The 20,024-nt window shown below is 39.7% G+C and overlaps 1 protein-coding gene across 1 annotated transcript in view; it reads right to left on the bottom strand.

Moving 5' to 3' along the window:
* The window catches only part of EIF2B3 (eukaryotic translation initiation factor 2B subunit gamma), a 98,692-nt gene that overhangs the window by 28,856 nt on the left and 49,812 nt on the right, over positions 1–20,024 (bottom strand). Inside the window, exons 5-7 of the mRNA XM_021528458.3 lie at positions 19,432–19,521; positions 1,114–1,244; positions 255–448 (exon numbers count right to left, since the gene is read on the bottom strand). Coding sequence (XP_021384133.1) covers positions 255–448; positions 1,114–1,244; positions 19,432–19,521 — 415 coding nt within the window. The remainder of the gene's footprint in view (positions 1–254; positions 449–1,113; positions 1,245–19,431; positions 19,522–20,024) is intronic.

The following is a 20,024-nucleotide window of genomic DNA, read 5'->3' as shown; positions in this document are numbered from 1 at the left end:
CCAAAAAACTCCCAGAAAGTGTGTAGGGTGAGGGTTTTCTCAGCTAGATCAAATCTAGAGTAAATCAGTGACAGAACTATTTCCTGGCCTCATGTCCCAGTCCAGCAAGCAGTAGGGTGATGTGCCTGGACAACGTGGCACTTGTTCAATTCCCACATACTACTCAGCTGTATCACAGAGAGTCACTGCTGCAGGGTGAAATGCCCTGTAAGCAACTGCTGTATTTCCAGGTGGAACCTCTGTATTTTCCTCACCTGCCTGTTGGCTTCAATGTACAGCCCAAGAGTATTCACTCGGTAGCACAGCCCCTCCTTCATGATATGGACGTAGCAGCGCACTTTTCCTTCGTGGAGAGTTTCATTCATATCTCCTCTGTGATCATTCCAACAAGAGTTATCTGGAGCAGGTTTCAGCAAGCTATTATCTTCCTTTATGAAACTATAAATGTCTGGAGAACACACACATGCATGAAGTTAGACAGGATTTAATGAAATACCTTCTGAAGAGGAATACTATTAAAATACTGTTGGTGAAGGGAAATCTTCGCCTCACCTCATCTCCATGGCTAGATACTCAGCAATCATTAACAGATTTTATCACATGTAGTGAGTAAGTGCTTATTTTTATTCTGCAGGTGTGAATTAAGGAATCAGGACAGATGCAATGTTTTGCCCAAGGTCATACAAGGAGACAGCAGAAATGCTAAAAATAAATTCGAGGATCTGAGATCCTGTCCAGTTCCCAGTGCAGTGTGGTTAAGAGTTAGTCTGTTGTCCTACACAATTTTAGGAACTCCCTCCTAAAATTACATTTTCAAAAATGAGTCTAAATTTTTCTCAGAAAAAAAAAAAAAAAATACAGAGACCCTAGCTGATTTGCTTATGGTTTACACCAAAATAAGGGAGGACAAAAAGAATTTATATAGTACACAATTCTGTTTGAAAAAGAAGTTCTACTAGAATATTTGCTAGGAAAAGCTTCCTCTGCTGAAGAAAAAAAAGCTCAATCTCTAAAATAGTGTTTCAGGGTAGTTCTGTACTCTACTCCATAACTCAGCTGTAGCATAAGGGCTTTAAAACCTCCATAAACCCAAATCTTTGATACTGTACTGACCTAGGGATGCTTGCTCTTTTTTCTTTTGGTCCTCTTCTTTGTTGTCGAGTCTTTGCTGCAATGATGCCGGAGAAGAAAACTGTTTCCTAACCAGATGTGGAATCAGTTCACTCCGGAGAGATGTGATTGTCCTGGAGAAAGAGACACATGAAATCTGTGAATGTTAAAACTTATGTCTTCATTTCCTTTGTGTAACATCATCAGACATTTTGCATGCTTCATGAGGATTAATCAAAATGGCAAGATATTAAGACAATGTCCATGAACCACCTGCTTCCTTAATGCATTAAAATACAAAGAAATATTCAAAATGAAGAAAAAGCTTCATTTTCAGAACCATGTCCCCTCTATTTTAACAGCAGTGACTATAATTTAATATATCATTATCCTACAATTCATACTTGTGTGCAGATGGAATGCAGAAAGTAACATACCAACACTGTAATGACAAAAACTAAAGTCACTTTATGTGGCTTTAAAAAGGGCATCATTTGACTGGAAAAGAGAGAATAGAGCACCCACAGAGGGAAAACCAAACAGCTCATTTTCTTTGTGATAAAAATATGGAAATGCTCAAAAATATATGAAATATCAGATTGTTAAATTAAAATTTTTATGAAGTATGCATTAACAGAATTCCTGCTCAAATGACACATTCAGAACATTTTAAAAACTCAGTCCTTTAACAAGAGAAATCAGGACATTGCAGTTTAGGTCCCAAGGCTTTCATGTTCTTTAGATGCTCCAGTACAAAAGGTATAAGTGAACAGAAAGCTTCCAGAGGCTTCAGCTGGCAATAAACCCACCTTCTCCTTGTACAGATTTAAAACTGCTATTGTATCCATTCTGATACCTCAATACTAGGAGGTCGGGAAATCACAAGGGGTTTTCTCCCAAACCACCTATGCCTTAAACAAGGGTCCCAATTACTAGATTATTTCTACTCTTGCATAGATTTCTACATTACAATGAATCAACAAAAAACTCTCCCAAAAGACAAATATCAATGTAGAAAGTCTATTGTACAATGAGATTATAACCCTGCATATTTAATTTTGACTATGAAAAGAAAATTTTATTCTTCAATTAGGTATTTGGGGAAAAACCCCAAATCAACACTTTTTACAGTTGGAGTGCGGTCTTAAAATAGCTTTATTGTTGTTGTATCATTATTTTAACAATCTCCACTTAGTTACTGAATTGTGGATTATTTAAAGTAGTACTTGGGAAAATCATGCAGAAAATGAACTCAAACTTGGCACATGTAAGAGGAAGTGCTAAACTTCAGAGGAAGGATTTGAGAACTAACACAGTGAGTTTGGCTAGAGGAACTCAACAAATAACAATCCACAAAAAAAGAGAAGTTGTTTAGAACGGAAGATGGCAAAACTAGGAACTAACTAACAGATTGAAATATGAAAGGCAAGTACTAGAATGAGTACAGTGAAAATTATTTTGGTTGGCAAGATCTCTAGCAAAGGGGGATCTTTCACAGTTCAAACTTTTAGACCAGCTCAAAATCCACCCAGGCCCCTGTTCAGGTCAATGATAGTGAAGCAGAGCTAAGGACCAAAGCAGTCTTTCCTGTCTCTGGCTTTGAAGGGAAGATTCAGAAGTGATTGCCAGTTCAGCCCTATGAACAAATACAGTGTGTTTCTTTTTCTTGACAAACTTTTTCTTCAGTCCTCAGTGCAGGTTGTGTCACATCCTCTGTCCTGCAGCCCACCTCTGAAATGTTGCTTTTATGTTTTATTACAGACAAGGAAAAGCTCTAGTCTTTAGTCTCTCCTCCTGCTTGAAAAATAAGATTATAATCACCTTCAGATAGCTGTATTTCAGGAACCAACGAAGGAAAACACTTCATTCCTTAATCACTGAATTTCTGCCTGCTAACCACTTACAGGCGCGCTCGGCCGCGGCCGCGCCGGCCCCGCGCTCCCACACACGTGGGGCTGTGCAGATGGGCAGTTTACTAGCTCACAATGTTTGCCTGCAGCTGTGCCATTCAGCAATGATTTCCTGCTTGGGTTTTATACTGCATCCAAAACCGACAATCCTCTGTTTCCCTCAGAGGCTGGCTATGGCATTTATAAGATATATTACCTATAAAATACCCAAGTATTTGGCAGTGTTAAATAGTCTGATGCAGAGGACAACACAACACGGTAGGAAATGAAAGCAGTGGAAAGGGGAAAACACAAAGTTTTGCAGTTCTGCCTGGTTTTTGATGGTTTAATCTTTCTTGGCCAAACTCCTGAAGCTTTCCTGCAATTTCTGAAACGCTAGCCACATTCCTTTGCCAAAGGTGGAGCAAATCTCTGGGTCATCCATAAGATGTGGCTCAGAAACACATCCTTCTAACTGGAAAAGGAAAACCTGGAAGGTTTGCCTTTGCTTGCTGTTGAAGCAATTTACATGCAACATTAAAGGAATTTGCCTTTGGAAAGTAGTAAAAATACACAGTAAGGCCCTCTGTGAGAAAGATATGGGAATTTTTTGCAACAGATCTTGCAAATTAAGATACACAAAGTGATAGCATGAACTATTATCTATCAGAAGCAGGAGAAACTAAACAAGCAGCTGGAACTAGGAAAGGAATTTAAATCAAAGGAAATGCAGAGGGACTGAAGACCCTTAATCAAAAAAGACAAAAATTAGAAGGAGTTTGGAAGAACCAACTGGCCTGTAACCTAGTGACAGAAGAAGACAAACTAAAAAGATTTCTGGTCTAGTGTATTTAAAATTCTTACAGTCAAATCCCAAACTTCACATGCCTATATTCAGAAGAAATAAATGTTAGACTGCATAAGCTGAAGAAAGCATCTTTTTTTTTTTCTCTTCAGGTTTTAAAACTTGGAGCTCCCTGGTTTCTAAAGCTTGTTGTTTTTTTTAGCACCAAGAAGTGAAAATGAAATATGCACTGATATCCACAGAAGGAAAAATCTGCTACAACCAGGAGAAAGAAACTAAAGGGGTGAGTGGAAGGAGAGGAGGGCACACAGAATTTTGGCAGAAATCCAACTGCAAGCCAATGTGGAGTAAGCATGCTCTTGACACCTCAGAGCAAACTCCAGACGGTAGAGAGCATAAACATGAACCTGCCTTTGAGAAACATTTGCCAAAATAAATATGTTTTCATAAAATCTAGCCCAAGTGACAGGCCCTTTTTCATGACTTTTCATTCCCTAAACTTTGATTTTTGAAGTTCTGTCTGTTTTCACCTCAACAGAAAGTAGCAGGTTTTCAATTAAACCACCAAAGATGGAGAGTGCTGTTAGATGTCTTCTTGTAAATGAAGAGAGGGGGACACACTAATCCCTGAAGCACCTTAGGTGGCTCCAGTACCCTGAGAAAAAAGAGTTGGCAGCAATTTTGAAAGAGGTTGGTCCTGATCACATTTGAAGCATGCAAAAAGAAGTATCATCTCTTGCTTGGAATCTGCCATTCATGCAGCAGGTCACAGCTACAGGGGATGCTGGCAAGAGATGGTGCATAAGTGGGGGAAACAAAGACAACTGGGCAGTTGAAATTTATGGTGCAAGTGCAAGAAAAAAAGTCGGAATTCAAGTGAAGATTAAATATTAAATATCAAAAGAACCTCCTGGAAAATTCAATATTAAATGTACCTAAGAGCTTAGAGCACACATCAGTTACTTGCAGTCAGCTATGTGGATTGCAGACTCAGACAATATAAACTTAGAATAGTCAAGGTTAATTTTATTTAAACCTAAAACATTAAGGGACAAAAATGGCTACTTGGTCAGACAACTGTTATTTTACCAAGAACTGTTATTATCAGCAAGACATAATTATACCTTTAGAATTCCTTTATCCCTGGTACCTGTGCACTCTCTGTATTCCCAGTGTTTCTGGGATTTTTACATTTCATTAAAGGCACAAATAAGGTTCATGCTAAATTCAAAAGTTTTACTTGTTGTTGTTGGGTGAAAACACCCTAGGTTAATAAGCTCAATATTTAAATGCAGCTATGCAAAATGTTTCAGAGACATTTAACCATAAATAAACTTAAAACAGTCTACAACATGGCAGAATTAGGTTTGTATCTATGTATGTTATATTATATTACATTACATTATGACCCACAGAGGGCCAACTTTTACTTGTTGCTGAAATGCAACTGCCTCTGGAATGAAGCTTATTGAAATTTCAGCAAGAAATGAAGAACAATATAGCCAACTGAAACACAAGAAGAGTTTTGAGGGAGAAAAACTAATACTGTCCCCTTCAAAAAAGACAAAAAATGGATTTCACAATTATGCTTTAATGGGCTGTGATTTCTGCTCTTAGATATATGCATTGCTGGACACTCTGTCATAGGACATGGAAAATAATGGTTCTGACCAATGATGATAAGGAAAGGAATCTCCTAAAATCTTTTACAATAATACAAGACCCTATTTGAATCTAAATTTAGGTGACCTTACACAAGTCTAGGTAAGTGAAGGTGCTGTTTGGCTTGATCCACAGCAGGAATAGGACCATCCACAGCTTCTGCTTCCTGCAGCTAATTCCCACCAGCTTCAGACTCCCTGAACACAACTGTCAGTTCCATTTACCGGCTGTCATTCATTTTCCATGTTTAATGTTAAACACCATAAAACAGTATTAATGAGTATTAGCATTCTAATATCCTCCTTGTTTTATTAATCTGTGATGAAGCATGAAATCTACTGTTGCTGTCAGCACCCACCTGTGAAATCTGCTGTTACCCTCCATGGGTAGCTGCAGGGGGCTTCCCTTGCTATCACTGTCAGCACAATCAGCTACATCTACAGGTGCAGATAGTGTTTGTGATTCCCCACTACAAACAAGCAGATCATTAGCCCTTTTATACCTATTTGTATACTTTTTTTTTTTTTTAAATAGGCAAATGTTAGCTCTTGTACAGCTATGCAAGCGTACACTGGGTTGGGCTCTGATCTTGGCTCCACGGCCTTCAACAGAGATTCTTCAGATCACATCAAAAGAACATGAGGCTGTATTTCAGACTGGTGCTCATAATTAATGTTAGAAATGTATACATAAATACAACTAAACAAATCCTAAGGCAACTTACAGTTTTGGCCAGAAAGGAGTTGCATGTTTATACAGAACAATAAAGATGTAACAAAAAGGGAGGGAAGAAAAAAAAATGACAGTGTGTTGGAAGAAAGAGAAAAGTTAATTCTGAACCCTGTAGGTACATAGTTCATGGTTCTCATCATTTAAAGGACAAAGCCAAATAACATTTAAAAATTCCATGTAAGCTGGGAGCTCTCTTGTTGAATCTCAGCGTTATTTTCTCCTGATCCTTTGATGGAGATTAAAAATTTCCATGTGAATACAAAGAAAGAAACAACAGTTACTCTGAGATTTTTTCCCTGAGCATTTAATGCTCCAAACTAGAGCAGCCAGCCACCATTCCCATCTCCTCCCCCCTCCTTCAAGAAAAAAAAGTCAACTCACTTTGAAGAAAAGACAAAACAGACAAAACAGGGTCAGGGCAAGGGGGATTAGGGAAATGATATTTATATCATGGACCAAATTAAAATGTCAATGCAAGAGGCAGGCAAACAGCCCATGCCACATATATACACCAGGCATGTTTCCTCAAGGAAACAGGAAAGAGATTTGAAAAGAGTTAATGCAGTCCTGAGTTAATACCACCTGCCTCAGACTCAACACCACTTAAAAGACAGTGTTTGGGCCCATTTCCCACAACATCATTTTAACAAGTACAGTGGAAAAAGGAATTACAGGACTTTTCCCCTTCTTCTCACTGATTCATTACTAAAAATGCTGGAATTTCTGAGACATGCTAAGAATGCAGAGAAAACAGAGAAGGACTACATACAAAAGGGAAAAAAAAATCAAGTGATAAATCTCTAGGGTGTGCCACATCTCTGCAGAAGGCTAATTCTGCTCTTACATCTTGCAATAATCCTTTTGCCTTTGTTTGGTGTAACCAAGACCAATTATAATAAAGGAAAACTCCAAAGTAACCAGGCAAGCCAATTAACTACCAAGCAATTAATTGTGCCTAGTTCAATAACCTGCAGCACTCATCACAGCATTAAACATCTCTTATATCTTGCTATGTTCTATATCCCCGTTCTACTCTCAAAATTTGGACCACAAAAAGAGCAAATACATTTCTCACACCCTGCCATAATTTCATATTAATTGTCAGTGTCTCTTATTTTTGAAGCTAAAAGCCTAGGGAGAAGACAAGGAAACTTCGAGAAATGTTCTACTAAAAGGTAATTCCACATGACTGCATTTGTGCTTCATTTGTCTTTCCACACTATTTTCTAACTAAAACCTTAAAGCCTGACAGCAACATACTCCCAAAGCTCACAAGAACGTGCATGACTCATTCAAAAGCCATTACACAGCAAGCCAGTAAAACTGCACAGCTTTGCAGGCTCAAGTTTATGAATGACTTCCCAAAACTGCAGAATCACCACCAAAACTCCACATTCCGGATGATGGAGGGAAAGCAGAAGACAAACAAGTGACAGTCACAGACACCATAACATGGAGAGGAACCAGATCAAAGTATGAAAGGGATGGTATGGATGCAAACCACATAAAAGCTGTTCTCAAGTTCCACCAAGTCTGGATGCAGTTAAAGGAGCAGGGATCTAACTTCCACTTCTGCCAAAAAGCCCTTTGGGAAACAAGGCAGCTTTCTGAAAAATTGACCACAGAAATTAAAACTCCTCAATTACATACTCAAATCCTTTGAAAGCGTGTGCACACTCAGCTCAGGTCATCTAAGTAACCTTAACTCTGCCCACTTGCCAAACAGCCAGCAACACCCCACAGCTCCCAACTAACACAGCTTTTGCACAGGAATGCCAGCAAGTTTAGACATTTTTAGAACTTCTCTCTGACCAAAAGTCTCTGAGGCTGTCGGAGGCCACCCAGGGTGTTTGGCAGGTTGTACACACTGCTGAGGAATGGATCTCATTCATTCCCAGACAGCATCCCATTCTTCTAAAACAAGCGCACCTGCAACAAATGTGATTCCTTGCCAGAACTCATCTTTCCCGTTTCTCTCCCACCTCCGCCTTTGCAGCCATCTGTGTCCGAGTTACAACTTTTTTCTAAGTGCTTTTGAAACTAGGCTCCTTTTCTGAAAAAGAAACAGGCATTCTGACAATTTGCCTAAACAAACACACGTATATGATGCATTTGATAAGGCTGATGTGTATCCATAAACCGTTGAGTTATGTAAACTTTAGGTGCATAATTATGCATTTAGGTAAATAGATTTAAACACTTCAGACTTGTATAAAATGTTAAGTGTCAGAAAATGCAGACACAGCTGTAGCTTTACATGGGCAACCTCTTCCATGCCACTCCACTGGTATTGCATTACAGGCACTGGAGATGCCCACATGACTTTGGTCTTTCTCCATGAAGATACTGTGTTTGGTGGTCTGCAATCAAACTGACCTATTCTCAGTTTGACTAATTTCTTTCAGCAGTCTGGGAAATAAACTGGAAGCTCTGATGTGTAATTCAATCCTGCTTCCACCTATACAAGTACCATTTCTATACCCTTCTCCCCAGCACTCTACCTTAACTCCTCCATATGGATTGCTAATCCTTGTTCCACCCCTCCCTGTAGGACAACTCTTCTGTTCTTTTTACTATGGTGTTTGCAATATGATCTTCTGTCTGTGATAAAACTAAACTTTTTTTTGTCTTCACTTTATCCTTTCTTGAAGAACTTTGAAAGCTTTTTGGCCAATGAATCCCATCTCCTCTTTTTCATGAGACAGCTTTTATGCATAATGTTCTTTCCAGGTGGTATTAATCCATTGAAGTTTGGTGTAAAATGCTGTGGGAGCTACAGTTGATCGCTGCATCTTTGATTTAGGGGAAATATCACTCCTCTCCATTCAGCTCTTGGACTTCTTCAAAACCAGTAGCTTAACTAGACAGCATTCAGCATTTCCCATAGACTATTTAAAATGTTATACTCCTTTTTTTTTAAATTTTTTCACTTTAAGTAAAAAAATTCAGTTGCTCCTCTTTGATTCAAGACTGTTCTAAGATCAATCCTTACCTCATGCTCTAGGATCCTTATCACATTCAGAATGGAACTCAAGAGTACCATCACTAACTTAAGGAAGACACTTCTTAGCTACTCTATTCATGTATGTGTGCTCTATTATCACTGGTAGCAGTTACTTCCCATCTACAGGCAGGAAGTTAGAAGTCTCCCACAACAATAATTTAATGTAATAATAAAGTCAGTGACAGGGTTACAGACTTATTTATGATTATTCATGTTTCACTTGCCTTGCTAAGGCACAGTGAAATTTAACATTGAACTAACACCCAGAAAAATAAAAAAAACTATAAGAAAAGTGAAATATTAGGAAGACAATAATTGTTTTCTCTCTTTACCCAAAATTCAACCTGTCAGTAAAAAGGGACTCGGCATTTCAAAAGGATGTATTAGTGACTGAGGTGTTATGGAAGAAGAGAGATTTAGAAGCAAAACAGAGAGGGACAGAAAAGAAAACATTATCTTGAAAATAGTACATTCAGATCATCTGAATGAAGAATACAAGGGAATTATGTTTTTCACTGCAAGAGACATATATATGGTATCATGGCATAAGGATTGTGCTATCCTCACAAGGAGATACCCAGCAAAGCAAGATAATAACTTTGCCTGAAGTATAATCTTATATGCAAGTACTGCTGGGTACATGAAATGTACTGAATTGATAAAGGAATGTTTAGGGTGATAGTGCTCAAGTTGCAATGATTTAAGAAGAAAAAAATATATGGGAAAAAAGCACACAAAGATGGGTAAACTAATTACTTCTCGACTCCGAAATCACATCTCGTGTGAAGACAAAAGTCAACTTGACTGAAGGTTACCCAAGGAAACTGAAACTGCATCAAACAGTGGAAAAATAGTTAACCATTTTTAATGTTTATTATCAGATCAGAACGAGCCCAGCTGAGGCCACCAAGAGGACCAAGAGCACATGACACAGGAGAAGAAGGTGGGGGAGCTGGGTTTGTTCAGCCTGGAGAACAGAGGGCTGTGGGGGAATCTGATTATGGTTTTCCACTACCACAAGTCATACAGAAGTGATACAGATGACAGAGAGAGTTTTCCAAGAAGTGTACAGTGAGAGAGCAAGAGGCAACAGATGCAAGCTGCAACAAGGGAAATTCCAGTTGGGACATAAAAAAAAATAACTTTTCAGTGAGTGGTACAGTCCTGGGACAAGGCCCAGTTTCCATCTTTAGAGATTTTCAAAACTAAACTGCAGAAAAACCCCTGAGCAACACAAGAGTTAGACTTGAGCAGGAGGCTGGACTAGATCCTGCTAGACATTCCTCCCCAATCTAAGTATTTCTATGATTCTATATTTGAATTACATCTTTCATACCCTTCCTAGATTCACTTTTTTTACAGAATCCAAAGGGTCATAATATGATGCTCTAAGTTACAGTAAGATAACAAAATTAATACATTTTAACATTTACCTTTGAAAATTTGTGTTAGGAGCAGCTTGGGTGCACAGAATACTGTGCTGTGACCAAGCATGCTTTGGTATGTCAGGCACGCGGCCACTATGGAGTATCATGGTCCCACAAAAAGGTTTGCAGTTATTGGTGAAGTTCATTAGCTCCAATTCAGCATATCTAAAGATATGTCTACTCCCAGGTAGTCTGCCAACAGGAAAAGGAACTGTATTTCTTACAGAAGGCATTTGCTGAAAATCACAATGTGTTTAAATCTAGTTTGGATCATTAGGGCTTTTCCCCTTGAGGTTTCAGGAGTAAGCTTGATTGGAACCATGGAAAGACGATAGCAGTAATGATACCCTGGAGGATGAGGACATCAACAATTTTTAAATCCTGGCATTTCTAGTAAGGAGCAGGGAAAGCTCCAACAGCTGGATATGTTTGACAAGGAAAGGAAATGGGGAAGATGAATTGCCATTTCACATTGTAATAGATTAAATGCACTAAGGAGGAGCCTAGGTTGGATTGATTGTGGGGTGGTTTTCCCCCTTTTTCTCTTCCTTGTTTGAAAAGCTACAATCTATTTGCTCTGACTTCACACAGTATACTTCCTGTAGGAGCTATTTGTTTATTTATCCATTTTAATCACAAGGAAAGTATTCATTATAAAATCTCTTTTTACAGCAAAGAGAAACCTTCCAGCCACACGGCTGACACATGTTAACTTGCAGGTATTCACAGAGCAGGTTCTGTTTTAAGCCATCTTTCAGGCAGCCACACAAAGACCACCAAAGCTGGGTGTTCAGTTCTGCCAGACCTCCCCCAGCCAGCAGCCCTTGCCAGGAAACACAGGTGACAGCCTGAATGATAAAAAGGCATTTAGAGGGGAAAAAGAAAAAATGCACTGGTTTAGTCTGGGCAGCACCTTAATATAAACCTGCAGGGGCCTTTGTGTACAGCATAGCACACAGCCATCCAAGCAGGAGCTCCAGAGACAGTCCCTTGTACCTCAAGTTTCCAAAGATCCCACACTGCCCTGCCCTTTATCAAGGGAGGAGAAGGGTGGTTCTGCTGCAGCTCTTTCCATGGCCACAGATCTCCCAACACAGCACTGAGACAGCAAACCCTCCTCTCCCCTCTTGGTGCTGGCCCAGCAGACACTCTCTGGACACAGCAGAGGGGAACTCAGCAGAGAAGTGTGCTCTGGGATTGCAGCTGAAGCAGTTTGGAAAGGCAGAGCACTATGACCTCACACAATTTGCTCTTATTTATTTCAGCAGTAAAAAAAAATACCAACCCAAACCCCAGTGTTTAACTTTGTAAACAAATCATACTGACTTTGGCTATAAAGTTTACTGCAAATTTGCTCAGTTCAGAAAAGAGTTTCTCTACTGGCAAATTCTGGCAGGCAGCTCTCCAGCGCTGGAAGAACTGCAGAAAGCTGATTTGTTTTCTTAGCTACAGCTCAGACTCTTAAAGAGTGCACCCTGAGAGGAGGGCTCCCCAGGGAAAGTAGATTTCCCTGGTGGTAGACAAGATGTTAGCATTCAGCATTCCCAGGATAAGGCACTGTGAATTGCTAACTCAGACCTTTTGATGTGAGCATAGTGCTGCTGTTTATAGTTCTTGCCTCTCCAGTACCACAACTGATCCTTCTGGCCACAGGAAGAGCTGCCCACTTCCCAGGTGACTGTACCTGGGAAAAATGTGGCTTTTTCTACATCTAAAACTTCAGAAGGACTAGATTGTGGACAAAATGGTGATTTGAAAAACACATTACTAAACACAATAAAATTTTATGTGGTTTTAGAGAGGAAGAGAGGTGAGGAAAAAGGGGGAAGGATACCATACAAGTATGTGAAATGTCCTACTATATAAGAGGAATATGTGTGTTGTCAATTTTGTCTTACATATGTCTACACAGTCTTTAGAAATGAAGTCTGATGATCTTATGTCACAAAATGCATGTGACACTCAGGTGGAGAACAGAGAACCCAGAACATCTGAACAAACACACAGTGGCATCTGCCTCCACCAAATCTGAAATTATCAAAATTCAGAGGTGGTGCAATTAGGGTGCCTGAAAAAAAATTGCCCAGAATTTCCTAATTTAAGTTTCTGTTTTCATATGTTTGTAAACTTTGCCAAAGTGTAACTGTTTTGGCTGAAATTACCAATGCCAGGTGTTTCCCTCAAGCTGATTCTTTTTTTGGATAGCGTCATCAAAAATGTCTCAGCTATTTCCAAGAACAAAATTATGGAAAAACCCCTTTGTTTTGATCATGTTAAAAATATTTCATCTGCTGTGCTGAAAAGCTCTTGCACTTCCATGCTTGGAATTTGGCACAGCACAGGGTTGTCTTTTCGTCTGGGCATTACATTTGTAAACAGGAAAAGTGCCCATACTACACCAGGTTAAGTCTGAAAAAACACTGTTTGCAGATGCTTGGAAAAGACCCATTTGGTTTGGATTTTTTACTTCTAAAAGGTAGAAGTATGTCTATGTTGGGCATGCTCCATTCTCTCTTTTCTGCAAGGCAATAGAAGTACTTGTGCACTGTTCCACAGAGAAACACAGTATGCTCTGGGCCAAGGTTATAAATGATGACATGGATAGTCTTTGAAGTTTAGAGCATCCTAACTCTTTCTGGTGGCTGACCTGAAAGGTGATAAATCTATGCTGGTAACAGCTACTCTCTTAGCAAGAGTCACAGTAGACTTACTGATTAATTCTAGAAGTGAATTAATACATACATACATAAATAAATATATATACACACACTTAATATCATGGTAACAGTTTGGGCACTCAAATTAAGAAAAGCTAGAAGCATATTGCTTATACCTCAATTAAGACCTTGTGTGTTCACATTATGATACAACCCTTAAAAACACACCTACTTTTCCCCTCGTGCCAATCTCAATCTCTTCTTCACCAAGTGCAAAGATGGACTATGCCCTGGGGATGGATCACCTTTGTGTAATGAGGCAGAAGAATGCCTCATTTGTTAGAACATCTGTGTTAAATGTACAAAGCAGAGGGCTGCAAGAGGAGAAAAGAACTGCTAAGATGCAAGACAAATGAATGATGCCTGAAGAACTGATTTTTACTCTTTTTTCTTTTGTAATTCCCTCCTGTCAGAGGACTTTATGGATGGTGTCAAATGCAGAACATAAATCTAATTTCTGCAGGTTGCCAATGATTATCACCCTGCAACGGCTATCATCAATGGAAAACTTTTTCAACATTACAAGCTCCCTGTATAACATTAATAATTGAAAAATGGCATACTTAAGACAAAGCTGCTTCAAACCTCAACTCTTGTGTATCTGGTTTCACACTTTCAGAAGGGGAAAACCATGCTTCACTAATATATGTACTGAACAGAGTTAATGGGCATTACCCAATCAGTGATGAGCACCAAGGGGAACGTATTTACTTTTACCTTTCCAAAACAAAGTATTTCACTTATCTTCAGAACATGGTTTAAATAGGAATGAAGGCTGGTGGCCTTCACCTGAACTACAGAAGTTATGTACTACACTGAACAGTGTCTCCTTCAGTAAACATTTCAGGCAATAAATGAAGCTGTGGTCACAGACAGGGAAAAAAATACCCAAACGAGGTACAATATAACTGAGGCTGTTCCATAATATGTGGGAAAAATAAAAGCAAAAAGTTGCAAAGGGAGCCTCAGCTGTGGCACTTAATAATTGGCAAGTGCCAAGTGCTACAAAGTTAGTATTTTTAAATGTGGCTTTTTGTACGCTCAACTTGTAACTAAGGTTTGATTAGTATGTTCCTGACAAGATCTGCACTGATGAAATTTAGGAAAAATTTTTTTGGGGACCTTATTGATTAAGACCACATATTGCTTTGCTTTAGGCAGCCTTGATCTGGCTTTGGACTTTGTGGTCTACCTCAATGAGGGATGAAAACAGCAATCCCCTTATGCCTACAGGTTTCAGCTGTGAGTATGGTAAAATTCTAACAAATATAACAAATGCTGCCATCTGTACCTGCACAAGTGACTTTGGGCACAGTGCCATTCATGTACACCTGTATTATAAATGCATATTACATATGTTCTTAAGCATGTTCACAAGATATGTAGAGACATATCTTCAAGACTTAAATTTCCAAAGCTAGTTTCAATTTTCCATGTTAAAATTTTACAAGTATCTCCCCTCCTCTCAATTATGTATCTTACTTCACCAGGCCAAAGCTTTAGAAATATTCAGGAAAAACAGAACACAAGCTACCATGCAACTTCCCTTTGATCACGTTTCTCCTGGTAGCAGCTTTTAGCAAGCCAACTGTCAGCACGCAGCAAAGAAATACCAGCACATGCCTGTGCAACACGCGGGGCTCACACGGCACAGGCCCACATCCTGCCCTCTGCTACACGTGAAGTTCATGGGGGAAGGAGAATAAGGACTCTCTTCTTCCATCTGCTCCGAATGCAGCAGCGAGGCAGGATTCCAACCTAGCACTCAGGAGAGTGCCAAAAAAGGGACTGGCTACTGTGCTGGCTGCCACTCCAGGGCCCCAGGGGTGTGAGGCCCGCCAGCTGTGGGGTGGAGCCGTGCCCCCAGCCAGCTACAGCCTCTGCTTCTGTCTCGCTGCTGGCTCAGCGCGTGGAATGATTGCTTTAAGAAAAGCAATATTGTGCAGTTCATCGTGTGCTGCAGGTGTTCACCTTCAACTGTCCCTGCCCTGTGCTGGCAGAGCAGCTCCAGCAGCATGCACGGCCTCCGCTTGCCTGGCTTCCCACGCCACAAAGTGTGGCAGCTGCGAGATCCACAGGCTGGCTTTGCTCTGAGAGAGGAAATGCTGAGGCAAGGAAAGCCCTCACCTAAATACAAAGAACTCACATTTTTAACTGACTTCCCTCCCATGTGGAAGTGTGGTAAAACCCCACACTCTCCGCCAAGACCAACCTCAGCAACTCTAATTTCACTGATGAAGAAAGCAACCTGGTGAAGAATCAAAGGCCTTTGCTGAAATAAACCCTAGGGCCAGGTTCCACCAGCAGAAAATTCAGCCCTGAACTGAATTTTCAGCTCTGAAAACAATGCTTCACATTGAGGCCATAGTTCCTGTTCAGACAGGATAAGTCCAGCTGGCAGCAGGGTATGGTCTGTGACCTCTTGTGAATCTCACGAGGACAGACCCAAAAGTCACCAGTGCTTGGGTATCCACTGCAGATGCAGGGATGGAGACGTTATCCGAGGGCAGAGCTCCCAATCCCATACTGGCACCCCTGTGCAGAGGCTGCCAGAGCACTGCAGCTGATTAAAGAGCACTTTTTAATCAACCTACCCTGGTGAAGCAGAAGTATGGAAAGAAGAGAAGGAACAAATTCCAGCTGTAGGAAATAAACTGCTACAGGCAAGAATTTCTTCAGCTATTGCCCAAGCCAGCATGGAACCACGAGCATTTGAGCTTGGTAGATTTGGACAGGGTAGGACCCTAGCACACTTGATTTCACTAGAATCTAGTGTTGAATTAGGGGATGAGTGATAGATTGGAGATTTAACTGCCAAAATGCATTTTTTCCTCCTAGGAGAGGAAAGAAAAAGCAGTTTCATTCCTGAAAAATAAATTCCCCAGGTTTAAATTACATTAGGGGCATAGTAATTTTTATTTTTGTCTGGACATACATATTTGAGGGTGTTCTAATAAACAGAATATTTCCTCTGATTTTTATTCAAAGGCACTAGCAAGTTCTGCCTTTTAAAACTCAAGAATTTGATTTGCTATAGTGCAATAAAACTTCAGGCAGGATAATCATAAATTTAGGCCTTTTAAAATAGTTCATAAAAATATATTAAAGGACTACAAACTGAGTTACAGGCTACCAAACAGTATTTTGACCTCTCCTAACATCCCTCATCATAGAATCTCACTGCTGCCAAACAAATACTGATTATTTTCCAAACAATCCCACCTAGAAGAGGAAACAAATACATAGAAAAATCAAAGAATCTGACTAGTACCACAAAGCAAGACAGTGATAAAGCTAATGAAAAAGCCCTTGCTATCAAGACTTCATCTTGGAGCTGAATATTCAGCCTTTTTCCAAAGCTGCCACTCAACAAAGTTGTTGCAAATCCTAAAGCAAGATTTATATAGTTAGACACAACCAAGGTTTAGTCATTTCGTGAGTTTTTCTCCTGTTTTCATATTAGTTGCTCATGACTTTTTACAGGTACAACTACAAACAAGTTAGATTCACCCAGGCAGAGCTTGTTCTTTCCATATCTTTGCAGCTAAGCTGGGACTCACTGAAGAAGAAACAGATCCCCTACTGATAACCACATTAATTTTCATGTAATGCTCCAACCTGGAAGTAATCATAATTTTCCCCTACAAAAGCCAGTTGTAGCAACTGAATTTTTTACTGCTGGGCAACATCTTTTCAACTTTTGTATGTAAAAAAAAACATTTGAAAAAATGTAAATGCTTCACTGAGTTACAAACAATGAAAAAAGGTGTTCTGCCTGCCATCAAACCCCGCTGTTAAAATATTAACACAATGTAAATATTGTAATATTGAGGAAGTACACTGTGTCAGTACTTCCTGGCACTGTACAAGAGCTTCACTGTTCGCTTCAGTCCCTGCTGTTAGTTTTAAACACACACAACTTAAACAAGGCATCTGAGCTTCTCCAGTCCTGGTGCAGAATTGCAGAGAGGCAAAATCTTACTGTAGGTTCTTTCTAGACTAAAAACCAAAGTATTAAAAAGAATCCTTAAACCCAAACAATTATGTAGATGTCAGTACTTTTGAGGCAAAAAAAAAAAAAGAAATCCCGGAGTCTTTCAAAGGTCTTGGCATATTGCTGCCAAACATGGAAAGATCTTTGGGTATGCACTGTCCTCCCCTTCCTCAGAGAAGAAAAACAAGCTGCAAATGCCCACCAGTGCCAGAAGTCTGAAAGCTGAAGTTATTCCTCATGGCAAAAGTCCCATTCCACAGATTTGCCAGTTAAGCACATTACTTGCAATTGACTCTCTCAATTGACTGAATAAGCAGCATTTGTGTAATAAAGAGAATGAAGCAGCCATCTACCATCAGTAAGCCAGATGTTGCTATCAGGTCTTAAGAAACACTGTCTAGATGCTGTAATTATCTATTTGTTATGGAAGTGTCACAGAAAAGCAGCACAGCTTCAAAAAATAGTGAAGACAGAATAACCTCGCTATAGAAAACAACCAAAAAATCCCTGGTCTATCATACTTGCAAAAAGTCAGTAGGCTTGTTCTATGGGGATCTGGGGGCAACTAGAAGAGTTTTACTCTACTGGCTTTGGTTAATACAAGGTAAAATCCTGACTGCCAAAGTCAAAGATCTCACCAGTTTCCACTGAAATAGCAGAAAAAAGATTGAAATATGAAGTTACCGCTACTTACACCTAGAGGCCTCTCTGAGTGACATATCTGACAAAGATCATCCTTATTCCACAGATCTAAATTCAAAACCAAATGAAATACTAGGGAAAAATAACTGAATGTGTGAAACGTCTAATATTCCAGAAATGTCTAATCTCAGCATAACTAGGTGCTAGGGTTTCAAGAAATGAGTCCTACATGCTGTACTATGACAAAAGAAAGGTGTAAACACTGCTTCATGCTACCACAGGGAGCGTGAGAATTCCAAACCCTCATCAACTTTCTAAAATACACTAAATAAATGGTTTATTCCAGGTTTATTCCTGCTGCTCCTGAAACTTTCTCACCTTTCACATGGTTCTGTACACAAGTGGGAACTAAAATAACTTGTACAATGCCCCCGTGGACCAAAGTGTTGGATAAGCCTTATTCTTATGTGTGGTAAGAAACTGCCCTCAGGGTTAACACAGATTTTCCACTTAATTTTAATTTGCTCACAGACCCTTTTTCTGGAAGAGCTCCTTCAAGTATGTATCCAGCTGTATCACCAGATTTGTATATGGTCGAGACTAACATAAATCTCCCACCCTCAATGTTTTTTCACATGTCAGTTTATCTGCTAAGAAAATGTACTATGAACACAACACTTAGCCTCTGTATCTTTTATCTTACTTAAAAGGGTAGAAAAACTCTTGAGAACTCAGTGAGCACTCAGTATATGTAATGGGCATGAGAGGGCTATAAAAAGTCTAGGAACAGGACATAATTCCAAAACTGAACTACTTACTGTGAGGGGGAGTGTTCATTTGTTTGTTTTTAAAAGACAAACAGGGTTTTTTTTTGTCTGTTTCATGAAATATTATAGCTAAGATCCTTCTCCACTTCCATAAATGGATGTTTTTCTTACTCTCAGTGGGTGGTCTCAGAGTTTTGACAGAGGAATATCACAAGCTAAAACATAGGATGCTACAGAGATAGCCCACCTGCAGTGGTGGTGGATGTGAAGGGGCAGAGGGAAGGTGATTGCAAAGACCAAAACAGACTGTGGTGGGGGAAATCAAAGGTCAGAAATGTATTCACAAGCCTAACAATACGGACACCCTGGTAAAATGAGCAGCCAAAAAGAATAGATACATTATAAAAAGAAGGGATGCATAAAAGAGACAAAAATGTTAGTGTTCACTTATACTGGGGTTTGTGTTTTGTTTTTTTTTCAAAAGATCCTAATAAGACACTCAGACATAATGCTTGGCATTTCTTTTAGTATGGTTAAAATATTTTGAAAACTGGTCTCTTTTATATTTCTATTTTATGCTAGCTAATTTAATGGAAAAAAAAAATTCCTTTAAAAGTTCTGGTGTAAACCATATGTCAATGCAAATGCCTGCTACTACCTTGTGTGTTGCTTGGTTTCTTACCTGTTTTCTACCAGAAAGTCTACCACGTATTTCTTCAGACAGTAGAGATGGGCATCCATTAGCCCTGTTCTGATGTGCATTCTGGGGTGCCTGGAAAAGAACAAAAATGGGAAAATCATGGAGATTTTGCATGGCTGTTTACAAGAACTTGACTTTGCAGTAAGGTCAGGGGATAGTGACAAGTGGGCAAAGGTCTGCTCCTTTCCAGGTACAGTTGGACTGCTGGAACAGAAGAGCTCAGGCTGCCATTATTGGGCTGTGTCTATAAACTTACACCTGCTGGCCCTGGGCTGATTTGCTGCAAAAGAAAACACCTCCTCCAAGGAGTCATTACTCCTGCTACATCTTCTCACATAAGTGGAAATTGCACATTACTGGGCAGGAAGCCAAAGTAATGGGCCCAGAGTGCTAAAAGTTACAGTGGGTAATGTCAGGGTACAATAATTCAAAGCTTCTGGCTAAGTGCCTGCCTTAATATATATGCAAGGCTGGGCATGTTCTGCTAGCAAACACAACAACACTACTGTATTTTCTCCAACACTTCCTGGAGGGGAAGAGGGGAAGGAGATGGGGTCTGCTCACCTTTCCTACAC

This window comes from Lonchura striata, chromosome 9, assembly GCF_046129695.1.
Source record: "Lonchura striata isolate bLonStr1 chromosome 9, bLonStr1.mat, whole genome shotgun sequence".
NCBI classification, from domain to species: domain Eukaryota; kingdom Metazoa; phylum Chordata; class Aves; order Passeriformes; family Estrildidae; genus Lonchura; species Lonchura striata.
This window is presented reverse-complemented; position numbering and strand designations above follow the sequence as displayed.